Source organism: Neovison vison, chromosome 8 (assembly GCF_020171115.1).
Source record: "Neovison vison isolate M4711 chromosome 8, ASM_NN_V1, whole genome shotgun sequence".
In the NCBI taxonomy this organism is placed as follows: domain Eukaryota; kingdom Metazoa; phylum Chordata; class Mammalia; order Carnivora; family Mustelidae; genus Neogale; species Neogale vison.
Window position 1 is genome coordinate 5,446,357 of NC_058098.1, and position 19,894 is coordinate 5,466,250.

General features: G+C 54.8%; 1 protein-coding gene across 1 annotated transcript in view; it reads left to right on the forward strand.

Annotated features, from left to right (window-relative positions):
- The window catches only part of BMP7 (bone morphogenetic protein 7), an 85,988-nt gene that overhangs the window by 55,833 nt on the left and 10,261 nt on the right, over positions 1-19,894 (forward strand). Inside the window, exons 3-4 of the mRNA XM_044262780.1 lie at positions 1,767-1,915; positions 15,831-16,028. Of these exons, the coding sequence (XP_044118715.1) occupies positions 1,767-1,915; positions 15,831-16,028 (347 nt within the window). The remainder of the gene's footprint in view (positions 1-1,766; positions 1,916-15,830; positions 16,029-19,894) is intronic.

Consider the following 19,894-nt stretch of genomic DNA (forward strand, 5'->3'; position numbering starts at 1 on the left):
GTCCGCCTCTCTGAGGACATGGGACTCTCCCCGTACATTTCCAGTGGGCTCTGCATTCAAGTAAACTTGAACCCTGGCTCAAATTACTGCTTTATTTTCTGCGTGCCTTCTCACGACGCCTGCACAGACAAAGGTGACTGGTAGACGTCTGTGTGTTACGGCAGGCAGCAGAATTACAATTCGGCAACCTCACAAATGGGGAGCCTCCAGGGCATGCGGTAGAGATGAACGATGGGGTGATGGGTAATAGGAGAATCGGGGACCGGGGCCGATAAGAAATGTGTGCCTTGTCCTGGGGGGGCACCTGCTCCTTGGCATCCAGCCCACGGTTCAGTGCCTTATAGCGCAGCGAGTTCGATGTGCCAAAGGCTCTGAAATGCCGGTCGTCACAGCTGAGCAGAGGTAGTGTCCAGCAGAACTGTGTCGCTGGGTGGTGGCAGGCGTGGACTTGCAGGCCGTCTCCCTGGATGTCAGCCCGACCTTGGCTCCGCCTTAGCCCTCAGGGAACCCTAGTCACCCCAGGTAAACAACTGGGCCTTTCAGAGCCTCAGTTTTGGGGTCTGCACCCTAATATCCTCCTCACAGACTTGTCATAAGGACGCAGCGCTGACATGAAGCTGGTCGGGCATTTCAGCCTGGAGCCTGGCGCATGGTAAGTGCTCAGGAGTCAGAGAAAATTCACCGTAATTCCCCGGAAAATTAGATCACTCCAGGTCTGACGGGATGGAGATGGTCGATGTCCCGGGACAGGGGGTTTAGATGTTGTTCACCGTTGTACCCCGGCGTCTGGCACAATGCGGGGGAGGTGGGCTCAAATACTGTACCTGATTATTAAAGACTCAAAATATTGAAACTTCCAATGTTTCTAAGTAAAACTGCGCGAGATGTTACGAGACCTTGTAGAATTCTGCTCTCACAAAGGTAAAAATTCACCAACCCATCCACCCACCCACCCATTCACTACCCATCCATCCACCCCTCCAGCCACCCATTCACCCAACCATCCCTCATCCATCCACCAACCATCCACCCGCCCATCCATCCATCTTCCAGACACTACAATGTTGTTTGTACTTTTTTTTGCTACTGCAAAATGTGAGAAAAAAAAGGATTAAAGGGCTATCTCTGTAAATAATGTCAGTCTAGGAGCTTAGCTCCTAATGCTTGGAGGGCTTATGAAGAAGTTGCATGACATGGAAATGAAGAGCCTGTTCACTCGTGCTCAGTTACCTGAGCTCACACCCTAACTCAGTAGCGTCCTGGCTAAATGACCTGGGGCGAGTCATGGCCTCCCCGTAGTCCGTGGAGATGACAGTCTCACTACCCCGTAGGGTCGTGAGAGTTGAATGAGATAATGTGTATAGAATTCTCGGGGCAGTACCTGGCACATGGTGAGTAATCTAACAAGTGTGGGCTTCTTCCCCGAGACTCCCAGCAGCACAGAGGCTATAAATTCCTGCCATCCTGTCCCCTGTCCCATCTGTGTGCCGCCTAACATGTGGGAAGGGTGAGTTGGCCTCGGAGCAGCTCCTTGTCCGCTGTGTGTATCTCTTTATGCCTCTTCCACACTCCCTTTCCCCATCACAGCTACGAGGGTGTCTCTAGGCCTGGATCTTGCTCTGATGCACCCACTTTTGGGAGCCCGGTGGCCCTTCTCCTGCCTCTCGTACTCCCCATGGTCCTTCTCTCCAACAGCGGCTGGCCGGTGACAGGGTGACAGAGCCATGGCCTGCTGACCTGGAGCCTGGGTCTCTCCTCTTTTGCAGGGAGTCAGACCTGTTCCTGCTGGACAGCCGCACGCTCTGGGCCTCGGAGGAAGGCTGGCTGGTGTTCGACATCACCGCCACCAGCAACCACTGGGTGGTCAACCCACGGCACAATCTGGGCCTGCAACTCTGCGTGGAGACCTTGGACGGTAGGTGTCCGGCCACCACCTCTCTGCTTCTAATGCAGCCCGTGCTCCTGGAATCACGCAGGAGCCCGGCAAGCTCATGCCTGCTTCCGTCAAAACAGGGCCCCCCAGCCCTGACCAGCCAGTACTCACCGTCCAGCCTTTCAATCCCAAGCAAAAATAACACCCACCCCCTTTATAAGAGATGGTTACACAGTTGACCACAGCTGGGTCGGGTGGGGCCCCTTGCAGAGTGAGGTCCCGCACCAGCAGGGTCAGCATCATCTTGGGAACGCAGACTCTGGTCCATCCCAAGCCTGCTAGAACCAGCACTGTGCCTGGGGCCCCAGGTGCTCGCGGAACACATTACGCATCTGAGACGCACTGACCCGGGCACCCCGCCCCCGGAGACGGAGGACATCCTGCAGGCCCGTGCGTGGCAGATGTCTAACAATATCCCTGACCTCTACCTACTAGAGGCCGGTAGCATCTCCCAAAAATGTCTCCAGGTGTTACCAAGTGTTCCCTGCTGAACAAAACTGTCCCAGTGAAGGACCACAGCACCGGTGCAAGGAAGGCATGAAGCCCCTTCCAAGAGACCCTGAATGTGGTTCTGAGTCCCAGATGCTTGGAGAAGCCACGGTTGGTCTGTCGCCCTGCGCCTCGCGGTCACTCTGCGGGCACCCGCCTGCTTGGACAAGGGAGACCAGAAGGCGAGTGGGAAGTCGGGTAGGACTGCTCGTGCCCACGTCTTCCCCCAAAGCGTGTTTCTTATTAAGTGTGGGATGGCTTTGGGTGGGTAGCTTCTTCCTTATACCAGCTTTCAGGGAAAAAAAAAAAAAAAAAAAAAAAAACCTAAACTAGAAACACATTTATTTTAGAGCAGGTAATATTTGCCAGTGGCTCAAAATGCAAGTGACAGATACGCACAACCATGCGCCTCTCCCGGGCCCGCCTGAGTGGCTCACTTCCACTCTGGGGGCACCTGCCCTTTCCCTGTTCCGGGCTGTGTTTTCAGAGATGCCCTCTGGGTGTTTAAACAACTACATATAGATTCTGTTTTGCTTTTATTTTTTCCCTCCCGCAAGTAGTGACGTGGCACATACGGTGTTCTCCGCCTTGCTTTTTATCACTAACCTTGACGGCTGGCCCTTCGCAGCCCTGGACGAGCTGCCCTGTTTGTTTGGGGGCTGTTGTGCCGTCGCGTATGTGTGCAGTTGAGTGTAGCTCTGCCACTCACTCGCCTTGTGACTTTGGACAACTTCCCTCACCTTCCAGAACCTCTTCCTCTCCAACACACAGGGCCACAGGGGGTGTTAATGCAAAAGAGTTTTAAGATAGTGACCCAGTGCACATAGGAATCCCCCCCACCCCGGGGGGGGCATCCTGGTAAAATGCAGATTCGGATCCAGCGAGCCTGGAGTGGAGGAGAGGCTGCCGCAGAGGCTGCCGGTCCTGGGCCACGCGTTGGGAGGCAGAGCTGAGTCTAGACCTGATGCCTCGGACATGCCCCACTCCAGGGCTGTTTCTCTTGTTATTCGTGGTGTTGGTGTCGTTACCCTGCTCCTACTACCCGCGCTGACTTATCCAGGGCCCCCTTGGGAAGAACGTGTAGGCGTTTTCTGGTCCTTTGCTCTTACGAACAGGGCTGCAGTGGAAAACCTCAGTGCACATGTTGTTGTCCACTGAGTGTAGCCCTGGGATAAATTCCCAAAGGGGACGTTATCTGTGCATAGTTTGGACAGGTGTTGTCACTCTGCCGTCCTTGGGGCTCCGTCTATTCACGCCCCTGTCAGAGCACATGAGGGCACCTGCTTCCCCTTCTTTGACAGTACACGTTCCCAAACTTGTCCATCTTGGTTCATCAGGGAGATGACAGATGGGCTCTTGTAGCTTTGCTTTGTTTTCTTCTCTGCTCTGTGAGGCTGATCCCCTTCTCCGGTGCACTGCTTGCAGTCAGCTCCCTGCCTGCCATGCGTTTATCCCCTCTGCCCATTGCTCTGACAGAGCGTTGGTCTTTTTCTTCCTTAGATTCTAGGGACACCTGGCTCTTTGTGATTTGAGCTGCAAATAATTTGTCAGTTTTTCATTTTTCTCTTTTACTGTGGTTAATGCCAGGTGCCAAATGGATTGGGGTGATGTAGCCAAATTGTCTCACCTTTTGTTTTATTGCTGCTGGGCTGTGCCTCTCTTCTTTCCTATCAGAGGCCACCGCTTTGGTCTGGAGCTGCCCCCTCAGTCTGAGACTGGCCTGAGGCCATGCACCCTGCGGGAGGTGCAGCAGAGTTTAAGGCCATGCTTGTCTCGCTTCCAGGCTGGTCTTTCTACTGGTGGAGCCTTCAGCCTCCCTCTCCTCTTCTTTCCCCTCTCCATGACACATAAAGAGGGGAGCTCCTGGAACTGCTAGAGTTTTCCATGGCTCTATATTGGATTGGCAAACTATATGTCTGGTGGTCCAGATTCAGCCTGCACCTTGTTTCTCTGTGGCTTTTGAGCTGAAACTAGTTTTCACATTTTTAATTGGAGGAGGAATATCAAAAGAAGAAGACTATCTCATGATATGTAAAATTATATGAAATTCACATTTTGGTGTCCATAAAGTTTTATTAGTACACAGCCACACTCACTCATTTACATATTATCTACGCCTGCTTTTATGCTATCACAACAGAGTTAAGTAGTCGTGACAGAGACTGTAGTCCACAAAGTTGAAAAGATGTATTATTTTCAGATGATTATTTATAGACAAAGAATGCAATCCCTGCTGTATGCCAGAACTTTTCAAACTGTGTCCCATGAAGTGCCAGTGGGTGTCCCAGGGCAAAGGGAAGCATTCATGATCAGTTAAGAGTGAAAAGGCGAGGTTGGATAAACTAAGCAGATTTCTCTGCAGGACTTATCAGAATCTTTATTTTGCAAATATCCATTGTGAATTTCCTGATGGGGCCAGAGCATAGAGGAATTCTAAACTTATTTGACAACAGAGTCATTCAAGTCTTCTTTTTACTTAAACGCCCCCGAGGAACATATTGGAGATGAAGTAAAAATGGGGCTAAAGTAGATTTGACTCCTCTCTTCAGAGTGGCCATTTCCCTGGACTCGTGGATATTATCTAGATCTTCCATCTTGACCTTCTCTGCCCTGTCTGCCCTGCTGGCTTGGGGTGGCCCAAGTTTGGGTTTTCTCTTAACCTGACACCCAACCCAGTTTCCCCTAGTGTCAGGCTTGCCATTATCTTTCTCTCCCAAAAATCTGGGGCTTTGTGCCCTTATTTCCTCCAGCTTCTGCTTCCCCCCAGAATGCAGGTGAAGCTTAATACTCAGTGAGATGGCACAGCCTGATGGCTAAAGCTTGGACTCAGAAGGCCAGACTCACCAGGTTCAAACCCCACCTCTACTGTTTCTACCCACATGATCCGGGGTGAGTCACTTAATGTCCCTCATCTGGAAAGTGGGGTTAATAATAGTTTCCACCTTCCAGGGTGGGTGGTGAAGGATCAGATGAGCTCATGCAAGTGAAGAGCTTAATTGTTCAACTCGGGACAGCAGCTGAGCCCAGAGTCAGTGCGGAATGCCATAGCCTCTTGTCATTCCCACCATGGGGCCGCGAGGCAGGTGCTGCCCATAAGATCCTCATGGGACAGTAGGCCCCCGGCAGGTGTGCGACTCCCTATTCTGGCAGATCCCTGGGGATCTCTCTTCATCTAAGGGGAGGCTAGCCTAGTGCTTGTAAGATGCTACCCAGGGTCTGAGCAAGGATCGGAAACTGTACGCGTGACTCAGGGCCTGTCTCCTCCCCTCCCGCCCCATCCTAGATGGGGTGCCCGGAGCTGGGCATGGATGCCTTCCTCCACTCAGGAATTGGGCTGCTCTGTCCAGGCACTGTGCATACCCAGGAGAAAGGTTTGGCCTGGCGGCCTGGGTCGGGAAAGGACCACCCACCAGACCATCAGAGAGGGATAGGGCGAACGATGGCTAACTAGGGCTATGAACTTGGGGATCTTCGTGGGAATAAGATATAGCCAGTGAGCCCGGTGTTTCTGAAACCACGGGCTCCTGGCTATGCAGCTGCTTTCCCTCTGACCCCAGTGTCTCTCAGAATCCCTGGGGGGCACGTTGAGGCTAGTGATTCCTGCCCCCACCCCAGACCCGTGGGTGCTGAGTCCCTGAGGGCTGGGCCAGGAAGCTGCCTTTTCTCACGAGCTCCCTGAGTCACTTGGGGCCTGGCCCAGTGCTGACCTGCTGACACAGTCATGCCCCATGTTTTGGTGTATCTGCCAATAAGACCATGCTCGGGCTGAGCACACTGTCAGGTTAAATCCCTACCCCCGTGAAAGACCAGCAGAGCCTGCTGGGGAGTCCATGGATTCGGGGCCCCGTATGCCGGTGCACCACGGCTGTGCCGCCTGTGGGAGCCATGGGGTCCCCACCTCGGGGCAACTGCTGGCATTAACCTAAACTCAGTGAGCATGGCTGCCTCCCGTGGTAGCTGGGCAAGCTGAGTTCCAGGGCAGTGGCACCCGGGCCCAGCCCCCAGTGCCCCCTTTGGGAGGAAAGGAGAAGGGGCACCGAGACAGGTACGACAGGTGCAGTGTAATGCTGGTCCAGACCCTAGCAGCACCTTGTAGCCGCGAGGTGGCTGCCGGGATACGGAGCCTGTCCCATCTCAGAGGCCTCAGTTTTCCCACCCAAACAATGGGCATGTTGATGATAGTTATAATGGTGAGCTTGCTTCCAGCCTCGTGAGGCACAGACGTCACAGATCTTCTCTGAGAAGCTTTATGTTTGCTGTGATGTGAGCCTCCTGCTCACCGGGTCTCCAAGTCCCTCCTGAGTCCACCCAGGATGTGTGCGTCTGTTTCCTCTCCCAACAGCTGTGCCTTCCTGTTAGTGCCCCTGGGGAGCAGCAAAGAGTGTGCTTGTGCAGGGGAGAAGCCCATAAACGCTCTAGGCACCTGTGGCTCATTGGGAGCCAACGGGGGAGCAGTGTCTCATCCAGGGACAGGATGCTGTGGGAAGGACGGCTGGCATCTACTTGTCTTTCCCTTTGCACAGAAGATAGGAGGAAAGGCAGCCGCCCCCGAGCCACACAGGGGCTGCCCCCTGCTCCAGGGGCGAGTGAGTGGGAGAGAAGAGGAGGCAAGGATGGAGGGGTGCTGATGCTTTCTGGCTCCCCCAGAGCTAGAGAGAGCTAGCCAGCTGACAAGGGGGCTGTCCCCATGGTGCCGGTGAAGGCTGACCCCTCGCTTCGGGCCAGGCTGCCGGCTCGGGGCTCCTGTGCAGACCAGGGAATGGCCAGCGGCTCCCACGTGGACCCCGGAGCCGGCAGCCCAGCCCTGCTCCTTGGATAGCCTCGTGTCCTGTTGGGAAGCTGGCGCAGCCTCTCCATGCCTCTTCCCTTCTTCTGTTCCACGGACGCAATAATGATCAGGCAGAAGAGTGAATTCCTGTGACATGCTGAGCCCTGGGCCGGGCACCCTGACCACGCTCCCTCCCGCATGCTCCCGTCAGCGTCATGGTTGCCTTCGACTAGCTTCGTGATCACAGTGACCCACCCAGGGAGTGTGGCTGTGAGCATCGACACGTTAGCGGACGAGGAGACGGAGGCCGAGAAGGGGGATCCGCTTGCTGGAAGTCGCCCACGTCCTCGGGCACACCTGGGCTTGGCGCCGGTTCTGGCGCCAGCCCCCCAGCCTCGCTCTTTGCTGGGACGCCTCCCAGGAGATGTGGTCCGCGGGAAGCAGGCTTGGGGAGAGCGTACCCCAGGAGCGCCCGCCCGGTACATGGCTGAGCCCTGGGGACAGACAGCCTGGGACCCTACAGTGTCCTGCTTCCTGCTGGGGAAGGGAAGGGCTCAAGAAAGAACCCAGAGGACAGTGGACTTCCTGCTCCTGGGACCAACAGAAGTGGCCAGCGCTGCATGTAACTTCTGTGGGCTCCTCCCTCTATTAAAAAGAAAACTAGTAAAAATGATGTTTCATGACCACGACAGTATAAAGATGAATAGAATCCTGGTTGGATTAAAAATGAAAACAATCTCTGTAACCCTCAAAAGTTTATGTGTCTTCTGACTTTAAGAGACATTAAAACATTTTCACGGGCTCCTGAAAGTACCCAGGCCTGGGCACTGTGCCTGCGGACGGGACAGCCCTGGGTCCGGCGTCCCAGGCTGGGGAGCGATGCCGGCCTCTCCCTGCCCCGGCACCTGGGTGTTAGAACCTGCTTCCTGTAGTCGAGAGCTTCTCCGGCCGCACTGGACACAGGTTTCTTCACTCAACAAACATCTGATGAGCCCGGGATTGTTGCAGGCCCTGGGCTACGGCCTGAGGGACTTTGCCATCACGTCGCCCACGATCTCGTTGGAAGGTGGAGAGTGACGAGACTGTACGCTAAAGGTCAGGGAGGAGGCGTGAAGACAAGTTCTGGGATCCTCAGGAGGGTTTATCCGTGGTTTTTCCACTGCCACCTTCTGTCCCAAAGCCACTGGGAGAGGAAGACATGGCTTTGAACCGGAGGCACTTCTGTCCTTGCAGATGTGGAAACACCTGGACATTTGCTCCGAAGACAAGGACTTCAGCCTCTTGTTCTAGGTTATAGTGTCCTCCCCCTCTCTTGCCCAGAGAAGAAATCACTCGGAGGCTCAGGAGGGCAGCGCTGAAAAGCCCAACTCTCCAATCTGAGAAGACAATCTGGCGGTCCCTCCTGCCCACCTTGCCTCCAGCTGCCGCTCTGGGACACGGAGGGCCCCTTCTCCTGCCACCCGCCCCGTGTCTCCTTCCTTGTGTTCTGGACGTCTGTGTGCAAAGGGTGCCTCAGGCTTCTCTCCTCGGGCACGAGAGCACGTGCCTCTCTTCTCCATTTCCCCCGAGGGGATTGAATGGGATTGCAAGGCATTTAAAGGATTGAGGGTGTCTGCTGTCCCAGCGTTCGGCCACGGCAGCCACGCCGGGAGCGGGAGGTGAGCCACGCGCCCACGACAGCCGCGGAGGCTAAGCCGCGTAAAGCCGAGGTTGGCGAGCGGTCCCGCCCGCAGTGCAGCTGGCTCGGAGGTGCCTTCGCCCTGCGATTGCTTCACACCCTGTTTGTGCAGAAGCCGAGTGAGAGACAGGAGGAGGCCTTGATGACCCACCCACAGGCTGGGATGGGTCCTTCCCGGGTTGGGTGCACGGCCGTGGCAGGGACAACATGGGGTTACTGGGGCCCGGTGGATGTCACAAGCGATACAGACATTCTCACCCGTCACCTGGGCCTTGGTCCATGGAGACCAGCGGCTGGAGTTAACATGTTTTGCAGGATCCCGAACTGCAAGGTGCATTCTGCTGCTGCGGGCCTCCACCAGGGAGCCTCCACAGGGGCTCTGGGCCTGGAAAACAAAGAAATCACAAAACCAAGATGTCGCTTTCTCTGTGATGGGGCTGTGCTCTCTCTTCTCCCAAGAGACCCCATTCGGGCTCCACGCCTCTTCCTTGGGGAGCTTCCCCGGGGCTGGGCGTGCTGATTCTGCTCCTGCCTCTCCAGGACCCGCCAGCAGTGGCCTGACGCACACTGGTTTGTCCCTGTCCTCCAGGCCCAGAGTCCTGCCCCCCCACACCACCACCCACCCGGCTCCCCCCTTGGAAGACCTTCCTCCTCATGACTTGGGGAATCCTTCCTGCCGTCTGAGGCTCTGTAGGTTGTCCACGTTCATGCCCGAGCAATCTTTTCCTTCCTGTGTGTCTATCCACCTGGACTCAGCGATGGTGTGGTGGTCAAGTTCACAGCTTCCACACAGCTTCTCCCTCTGTAAATGTGGGATCGGGGGCCTGCCTGAGCGGCAGCACGTGGAATGGCCCCAGCACAGTGCCTGGTGCAGAGCAAATACTCGGTAAGGCTTGTTCCTCGTCTATATTGTGAGCCAGCAACAGAGAGAACCAACTCTGTCGGGCAACTCTATCAGGCAAATGATAGACAACAAAAGTGCCTTATCTTGGGCAGTTATGGTTTCCTTTACAAGTCCGGAAGGTTGCGGATCTAGGGTTGGTTAGAGCAGAGGTCAGCAAACTTTTCCCATAAAGTACCACATAGTGAATTAACTTTTAGGCTTTGTGGGCCAGATAGACTCTGTCACAGCTCCTCAACCGTGGCATTAGCGCATGAACGCAGGCAGTACATATGTGCACTAATGTGCCAAGAGGTGTTCCAATAAAACTTTATTTGCAAAACAGGCGGCAGGCTGGATTTGGCCCGTGGGCTGCAGTTGGCCAAGCCCTGGGCTACAGAATCAATAGTAGTCAAGATCTTCTCCCTCCTGGCTCCATGCTGTGTCCTAAGACTCACCGCATCACATTTGGCGAGACGGCAGCCTCCACATTTCCAAGCACGGAAGAAGGAAGCAGGCAGGCTAGAGGATCTTCTTTCCTTCTGCCTGCCTTTTTAGGGAGGAGACCATCTCTGAGCAGCCTTGCAGTGCCCATTCTAGGAGGAGCTGTGTGGGAGCCTGGGAAGGGTCTTGGAGCAAGAGCAGGTCTAGAAAGTGGAGTTCCTCTCCATCAGCATGTTGACATGGAGGACGCCCTCCTGAGCACCATATGATGTTTAGCACCATCCCTGACCTCTCCCCACAAGATGGAGAAGCACCTCCCTCAAGTCATAAAGCTCCAAAATGTCTCCAGACCTTGACCCGTGTCCCCAGGAAGCAGCGGTATCTCCAGCTTCGACGCACGAGATAAAAGGCAGCACAGGAGCCATTCTGCATCCTGATCAGAGTGGTGACCTTCTCAGTCTGTATGTTTGGGAAGACTCACTCATCTGTATACAAGATGTTCGTTTAAACACTAACATTAAAAAAAAAAGGAAACCCAAAACAAAAACAGAAGTAAAGCAGCCCACAAAGAGTCAAGCCATGCGTTCCACCAAAGTAGAAGAAAGCAGTGAGCCATTGCTCTGAGCCCACGCACCTGCCTAGTGGGTAGACCAGATGTCTTGCCCATGGTGTACGGGTGCAGCCAGCACCGGGGATCAGATCTACTGCTACTTTGGGAAGACCGTCCTCTCCTCACTTGAGGAGAGCCTCTGGGCAGATTAAAATACAGGACATCCCATTACATTTGAATTTCAGATAAACAATAAATTATTTCGTAGCATAAGTATGTCCCATAGACTGCCAGCATTATTCATTTCTCTGAAATTCAGATTCAGCCAGGCTTCCTGTACTTTAATTTGCAAAATCTGGCAAACCTGCTCTTGGGCAAATCTTCAGGTGGGTTTTTTTTTTTTTTTAACTTATTAATTCTTAGCTGGACTATACATCTTTTCCAACTTCCCTGAAGACACAGACTTTGTGGTTCAAGTATTTGGTTTCTCGTGCCTCCCTGTCTCATCAGTTACTTCTCCCTGCAGCCATCAACCCAGTGCATGTGGCCTGGCTCCCTAGTTGTGACACTCACCCTGGACATTTAGAAAGACACCATCAAAACAGATGCTTGCCCTGGCTTATGCTACGGAAAGCCAATGCCCTGTGATATCATAAAGTGAAACAGAATTCTTCTGCCAGACAACCCACATGTCCTTTCCTCCAGTAAAACCCTTCTCGGCCCTTTTTTTGGTGGGGGGGTATTAAAACAAAACAACACAAAACCCCTATGCATGTACATATTCACGTATGTTGGTGTATGCTTTAAATTTCTTCTCTCCCAGATGTGGTCACGGCTTATCTGATTCTGCGCTTCCTTCCCCAGGCTATGGGTGTAACCTTCAGGGTACAGGGCAGTGCCGGGCCCCTGCCTGTGCACCATGAATATGTGTAAAAAAGATGAATGAATTATTTAGGTGCCTGGTCCGTTAACTGTCTGGGTAAAACACCACATTGTCTCTGGAGTTCTGCAGACGGCGAGGACGTACCTTTGTGTGTCTGTCCAGGAGTGCAGCTTGTCGTAGGGAGGATGTGTGCCAAGCTGTGGCTCGCCACTTGGGACCTGTGGCCTCCCAGGGGACACTTGTGGATGTGTGCAGACAATTTTGCTTGTCAGGACTCTGGGGGAGGGATGCTCCTAGGACACCTGTGCACCTCCTCTAGTGCCCCCTCAACGGCCTGAGTGCTGGGGGCCCAGGACCAGCCACTGTGTTGCCGTCGTCTGTTTGGTGAACATGCTGTGGCCCGTCTTGGAGCCCTGACCTGTGCTGGGGCAGTGGGTGGAAGGGACCACCCTGCCCTGGCTTGCAGGGCACGTGGGCAGGACCCAGAGAGGCTGCCAAAGCGGGAAGTCTAGAAGAGAGCCTGGAGGGAGGGGGCTCATTTCTGAGCCATCCTGTTCCCCCCACACCAGCCTCTTTGGGCCTCTCACCACCGAAGTCTGGCCACATCCCCTCTCCAGACCCTCTGTGGCTGCTACAATACCTAGACTGTGATCCAGAGCCCCCACAAAGGCCCCCAGGGACCCAGCCTTATCACCGCCCCCCCCATTCTGACCCTACTGCCCTCCTCCCTGTTTTTCAAACACACATCGCGTGTTCCTGCCTCCTGGACTTGGCATTGGCCGTTCTTTCCATGGGGAACGTTCCTCCCCCAGAACCCCCGTGGCTAAGAGGCCTTCTCTCCCTGACCAGTCCCCCCTTGTCCCTGCCCCCGACCCAGTCCTAGTTTCTTTGTGGCCACCATACTCCACATCCCTGGGCTTATCTTCCTTCCTGGGGGGCGGGGGGGCCTTTGGGGGTTCCTCTGGCTCATTGCTGTGCCTGCACCTCGCACAGAGCGGGGCACACAGTAGGTGTTCACTAGTAGTTGCTGAATGAACAGTGGGCCCACAATGGGGTGGTTGTTTTAAGCCTGGGACGTTAACCTCATTGTCTGTCAGTAGGAGAGGATGAGATAGAGGCATTTTCAGATGCGAGGCTCCTCTGTGGCCACAGGGGACGGGGTCGGGGTGTTTTGCTGATGGAGAAAGATGTCCACGGTGTATTGCATAAAACCCAGGTTTATAGGAAACAGTGGTAACCGTACCATCCCAATTATGAGCAACTGCACACACCTGTTTTTGTAGACATGTGTATGTGGCTTAGACGAAACCATCACAGGGTTTTAGTCATCTTGGTGGTTGGGGCAAGAAGCGAACTTCACGACTGGTTTGATCCAGTGGTTCAGCAACGTCACCAGAGATTCTGTGTCTGTCTCTCTGCTCTTCCTTCCACCAGATCAGCCCCATTTGAAAATGTGAGCCTCTCGTGGTCTCCAGTTGGTGGCCGTTTCTGGGGCTCCGTCCATTCCTCCTCCCTGTTTTTTCTGGGGAGAGAGAAGGTTGCTTTTGGATGCTAAGTGGGAAGTTTCTTCTCCAGAAACTTCCAGGGTACCTCTCTTCCATTCACTGGCTGCACTGGGCCCTAGGCCCATCATTGAGCCAATCACAGTGGCTGGAAGATTAGTTGTCTGTTAGACCACAGACCCATCCCTATGGCCAGGGCAGGGCCACTAAGACACAAAGGCTGAAATGAAAATTGGGTTGGGTACCATGGAGAGGGGGCATGGGTGAGACAAATGGCCTCGTCCCCACTTTACAGATGAGGCCACTGAGGCCCCCGCATCCAACTTTATCTCTCTTGGCCCACACAGGGCGGTCAGCAACAGATATGAGTTCGGACCCCCCGGAAGTGTCCCTTTCCCCCGTGTCTACCGATTGCTTCCCGGAGGCTGCAGGTCCCCGGGCCTGGCTGTGCTTGACTGCCGCGAAAGCCGGCCGACACCCTCCCTCGGTGCTGCGCAGCCCGCTTGCAGCCCTCGGATTTACTGTGCCTGGAACAGCATCAGGTTTTCAGGCGAGGCATTTTTATTTTGCCCTAAAAGCCTTCCAGGTGGGGGTAGGGCAAAATACAATTCCTAGGGGCTCCACTTTAATGGTTTCTTTTATAGAATCATTCGTATTATAAATGCATGAACTCGAGGAAACCCTTGCTAAAGAATGCAGGAGAGCCGAACGTTCCAGGGGGTGAAGGTACAACCGTGGGGGATGGGGGGCGCTTGCTCTTTTAAACACGAGCTGTGAGAACACCAAAGCGAACCTCTGGTGCCGATCTGGGCCCCGGGAGGCCGGGTTTCCTGACTTGGGCCCGTCCGGGGGACTCCAGGTGAAGTTAATTCCAGATGTGGACGGGCCCGGCGCCCCCCAGAATCCGCGTTCATTGGCCTCTGACCCCTCCAACCTAGCTGGATCTTATGTATTTCTTTCCCTCGTACACAGTCTGGGTCCAGACTCTGCTCAGTCCCTTCCAAGCTGGGTGTCCATGGGCAGGCTGTTCGGCCTCTGGGCTGTTCTCTCATGAGTGACATCAGCTTTCCTCGCCCTCTCTCTTGCTTTATCTTCCTTTGGAATATTTATCACCCTGCGGCATGACATCCAGTACATATCGGGCAGTGGCCTTCGCTGCTGGCCTCTTCTCCGCTCCCAGCCCCACCCCGCCCAGCAGCAGCACAGGGCACACGGTCCTTGTTCCATCTGCTTTCTCCTCTCTGTCTCTCGGGTCCTGTATCCTCTGGGTGTCCTCCTTCCCCAAGTTCCTTCCAGATCCTCCCTGTCTGGGCACCCGGTGTGAACCCTGCCCTCTCGGAGGTGGAGACTGGATGCCTGGGCTCAGCTGTCACTTCGCTGCCCAGCTACACCCTGTCCCCGGAGGAGCTCCTCCGTGTCACCCCGACCCACGCCCCGGGCCAGCATTTCTCAAGCGTGTCCAACGTGCAAAGCTCTGTTTTGAGAAGCGTCTGTGTTGAATGGCAGAGGCAACACGTGAACCCGGGAAGTCTGGCACCAGGCCAGAGTATGTTTGGTTCCGGGTCCATCTCTCCCCCCTGGATCAGGGGCCGCCCTCCTGCTGGGATGGTCCTGCCCACCCGCCAGTGTCCCTCCGGGGACAGGTGGACATTGCACACAGCAGCCGCCGAACCACACTGCGTTCTGTGTTCCACCCTCCCCTCCCCGGCCGATTCTCTCCACCTCACCCCAGCCCTGCCTTGGTTTCCCCACCTCTGTAAACGGCCCCTCCCTTCTTCCAGGTGCTCGGGCCCAGAGCGTGGAAGTCGGGGATGACTCTGTACCTTCTCACACACTCTGTCCAGTCCCTCGGCAAATGCTGTCGGTCGTTTCTCTCCAGTAGGCCCGGGCTCTGTGGTTCTCGGCTTTGGATATGCTCTAGTTATGGGACTGTGGGCTTGAACTGGGCAGGATCTGACTGTCTCTGGTCGGCTCTGCTCCCCGCCGCCTGGGGCCCACCCCGTCCCTCATCCCCCTGATTTATCCCACTGATCAGTCCCCCTGATTTATCCCACGGATCCCTCCTTCGTCCCTCCTCACCCCCGGTCTGTGCTTTAACCCAGCAGCAGTCTCTTCTCTGTTGCTTGAACACCCCACCTTCCTCCCACGTCCAAGCATTTACCTTTGCAGTACGCTCTGCCCAGAAGGCCTGTCCCCAGGACCCACATGGCTCCCTCCCTCGCTGTTACCCAGCCCTCTGCGCAAACAGCCCCTCCATGCCTATGGTGATGGTCACTGGGCCTGTTTGCAACTGCTCCCACCCTCCTTGGACAAACAGGGTTCTCCCACCTCTTGAAATTGGGTGGATCACATGATCTGCTTTGGCCAATGAAGTGTAAGGGGCACTGCCATTAGCCGGAGCCCGCAGACCTCAGCCAGGTTCCTACACTGCGTGCACACGTATCAGCAGGGGCTGCTGTGGTCTGTGCTGCCCGCCTGACCCCCTGCCCCACTGTGTGCACACCCAGAGGACCCCTCTGTGTGCTTCCCTGCTGTGTTCCAAGCCCCTGAGCAACCTGGCATAGAGTAAATGCTGAATAAGCACTTGCTGGATGTGGATGGACCGATAGCAGGTGCGTGAGTGGACCGTGAGGCGTGCAGCCCCTCCCCGCACACTGCTTCTCTGAAATCGATCTTCTGTGCATTTGCCTGCTTCCTATCTAGGGCAGAGCATCAACCCCAAGCTGGCAGGCCTGATCGGGCGGCACGGGCCGCAGAACAAGCAGCCCTTCATGGTGGCCTTCTTCAAGGCCACGGAGGTCCACCTTCGCAGCACCCGCTCCACAGGGGGCAAGCAGCGCAGCCAGAACCGCTCCAAGACGCCCAAGAACCAGGAAGCCCTACGGGTGGCCAACGTGGCAGGTATGCCTGGGAGGGTTAATGCACGGACCCCAGGAACCCACAGTAGGACCCCGGTAGGCTTGTGACTCAAAATCCCATCCTGCGCGGAGCTCACCGCCTTAACTGTGTGTAAGTAGTAAGTTCATTTCGAAAGGCACGTAGCCAAGCATTAGTAGAACGATGCCCGTCGTGTAAATTTCCAAGTAGTCAAAATGACAGCTACAAATAAATGAAAGAAAGCTCTAGAAACATGAAGCGGGAAGACACCACTCCACCTTCCCAGGGAGGCGTTGCTTAAGAGAGAAAAGGAAGAAAAATGGGGGAGTTTGCTGTATTTTCGATTTTAGTTCTTAAAGCGAAAGATACTTGAAACTCATGGCTCCTTTGACTAATGGGTGGTAGTGAGTTTTTTTGTATTATTCGGGATATTTTTAGGTTTGTTGGAAATATTTTGTTTTTATAAGTAAAAAACAAAAAAAAAAGAGCACTAGATCTTACAGTGTATTTTAGGGGGTACTTTTCGGTTCATTGCCATGATGCATTATGGTAAGTAAAAACAAATTAAAAATAAAGGTAGCATTTTCATAGCTAGCAATTCAAAGATTAGGAGGAAGTACTGGCTAGTGCGTGGCTTCGGGGCCGGAAACATTTAGGTACTTGCTGTAGGGTGTGTGTGGTGTTCTGTGGCTCTTGAGGCTCTGAGGAGGATGGCCTCCCATCTGATAGCGGGGGCAGACGTGGGGCTCGGAGAGGTTAAGTAACTTGTCCACGTGCACAAAGCAAGTGAGAGGCAGCCCTGGGATTTGAGCCTGCCTGGCTTTGCCAGGATGCGCTCTGGTGCCCCCAGTGATCCTGTTAAGTGTCTTCTGATGATTTACCAGGTATTTGCTGAGCCTCACTTGGGCCTGCCTTTGCCAGCCTCGGGGCTTGGCTGCCACGTGGTCCTGTTCCTCCAGGCTGACCAGGCCCCAGGATGTTGCTGGCATCCTGTGGCCTGGGGTTGCTGGGATGAGTTTGGGAGCCGGGTGGGCCTGGACCGGCCTCTTCAGCACTGGGGGTGCCTGTGGCCTGCAGGCCCACGTCCTGACCTGCCCCACAATCTCCAGCACTTTGAGCGCCGCCTCTGAAAAGATGCACCTCGATGCTGATAACTTCACCACCAAACCATCTTCCCCACGGACTGCGGAAAAGACCACCCAGATCCCAAGACCTCAGCTTGTGGCTGAAAGAAAACTCCTGCCCCATCCCCTCACCAGGGCCAGCTGTGTGGCTGTCTGAGGGGTGCCCCTCCGCTCCCCAGATGTCCATGTCTTAATCCCTGGGACGGGTGAATGTCTTACCTTACAAGGCACAGGGGGCCGAGGCTGCCCGTAGGATGCAGGTTACCCATCAGCAGACTGTGGAATAGGGAGATAACCCGGGATGGTCCAGGTGGGCCCAGCACCCCCTGTAATCACGGGGGTCCTTCCGGAGGGAGAATCCAGCCTCACGTGGTCAGAGAGCTGTGAGGCCAGAGGAGAGCGGAGAGGTGTGACGTCACCTGCTTTGGAGGTGGGGATGGGGTGTGGCATACGAGAAGGCGAGAAGGCGGGGAGGGACAGGGAAGTGGATGTCTCCCTGAGCCTCCAGAAGGAACACGGCTCCCTGACACCTAGACTCGAGCCCGCATTGGACTTCCGAACCACAGAGCTGGAAGGTGATGAACGGGCGTTGTTTTCAGCCGCCGCGTCTGGGGTCGTTCGTTAACGCGGCCGTAGGAAGCCGGGCCACCGCTTTTTACAGGGTGGTTTAGACCCTGTGCCGTCTCAGGGCTCCGGGTGGGCTCCAAAGCCAGGCAGGGTCCACAGCGGGAACCGGGCTGCCGGCCGCGTGGGGAGCTCGGAGCCGAGCTCCTCAGCTCTGCCCGCTCCTGGGCCCCGAGGCTGGCTCAGAAGGGCATGTTGGGGGGCGCACGGTAGCCAAGAAGCCCCCCACTCCCAGACTAACCTTATATTAGCATCAGCTAATTGGGGTTCACATAGCCAGTTTTTACATTTCTCTTTATTTTCCTTTTTGAAGGCAAGGAAAGGACTGGTCGCTTATGCTTGGTAGAGCTTTTAGAGCAGGGTTTCCTGACCCCACGGGCCCCGGATGGCTTCAGTGTCTCTGAAGCTGGTGTGCAGGGACTCTGGAAGGCTTCTTCACGGGCCGGTGCACCCACTCTGCTTTTAGGCTTCTCGGAAGGCTCTGTAAGGCCCCCTGTCGAAAATCCTGCCGAATCCCTTGATCTGCTCTAGCAGTTGGGGTCCCCTGGGGAAAGCCCAGCTATGGACCACCCTCGGGGTCTGGGCCAGGCTGGAGGTGGCGGTCCCTTATGAACAGGCCTGAGAGGCAAGGGATGGTGACTAGGGGATGGACACGTCCCGGAGGAGGGTGCTGCAGAGAAGGATGCCCCACCAAGAGCTCGGGGACCAGCAGGTACCCCGAGGCCTGGCTGGGTCTGCTGGACCAGAGTGATCCAGGGAGTGAGACCCACGGCAGAGAGGCCTAGGGTGGGAAGCAGTGGGGCTCCTTTGAGGGGAAAGGGAGGCCATGGAATAGGAGGAGGTTGGGGCTGGCAAGGTGAGCGAGATCAGGAGTTCCCTTAAGAGTCACATCTTGAGTTTGAATTTCATCCAAAACAAATTTGGAAGCCTTTGCAGAGCTTTAAGTTGTGGTGTGGGGGCAGGGATGATCAAATGATCCTCCTGGCTGTGCTGAGAATGGCGGGGAGCAGGGTGGGGTGCTCAGACAGGGTCAGACTAGGGGAACTTGCCAGGTTTCTTTCCATATCAGTCAGGCAGTGTGTGACGGCGCAATCCATCCTGCGGACTCCAGCATCTTGCAGGCCTGCCGGGTGTAATGAAGGCAGAGGGACCAGGACTCACGCAGAAGACACCCCACTTCCTCCTGCATCCACACCAAACACTCATTTACATAATCCCCAGCTCTCACTCCCTCACATGGCAACCTATCTAGCTTGCCTGGAATCTGCCTCCATCCTGGGACTTTCTTTTTTTTTTTTTTTTTTTAAATTTCTTTTCAGCGTAATAGTATTCGTTGTTTTTGTACCACACCCAGTGCTCCATGCAATCCGTGCCCTCCTTAATGCCCACCACCTGGTTCCCCCAACCTCCCTCCCCCCGCCCCTTTAAAACCCTCAGATTGTTTTTCAGAGTCCATAGTCTCTCATGGTTCACCTCCCCTTCCGATTTCCCCCAACACCCTTCTCCTCTCCATCTCCCATGTCCTCCATGCTATTCGTTATGCTCCACAAATAAGTGAAACCATATGATAATTGACTCTCTCTGCTTGACTTACTTCACTCAGCATAATCTCCTCCGGTCCCATCCATGTTGCTACAAAAGTTGGGGATTCATCCTTTCTGATGGAGGCATCATACTCCATAATGTATATGGACCACATCTTCCTTATCCATTCGTCCGTTAAAGGGCATCTTGGTTCTTTCCACAGTTTGGCGACCGTGGCCATTGCTGCTATAAACATTGGGGTACAGATGGCCCTTCTTTTCACTTCATCTGTATCTTTGGGGTAAATACCCCATACTGCAATTGCAGGGTCATAGGGAAGCTCTATTTTTAATTTCTTGAGGAATCTCCACACTGTTTTCCAAAGAGGCTGCACCAGCTCGCATTCCCACCAACAGTGTAAGAGGGTTCCCCTTCCTCCACATCCTCTCCAACACATGTTGTTTCCTGTCTTGCTAAAATTTTGATCCACAGGTGGCATCCTGGGACTTTCTACTTCCTAGTCCTTTTGGCAGTTCATCTCAATCCTTCCCAGAAATGTAATTTTTTAAAAAAATACCAATGCCTGCCCCTCCCTGCCCCACCCCAAGGCTCGGTAAG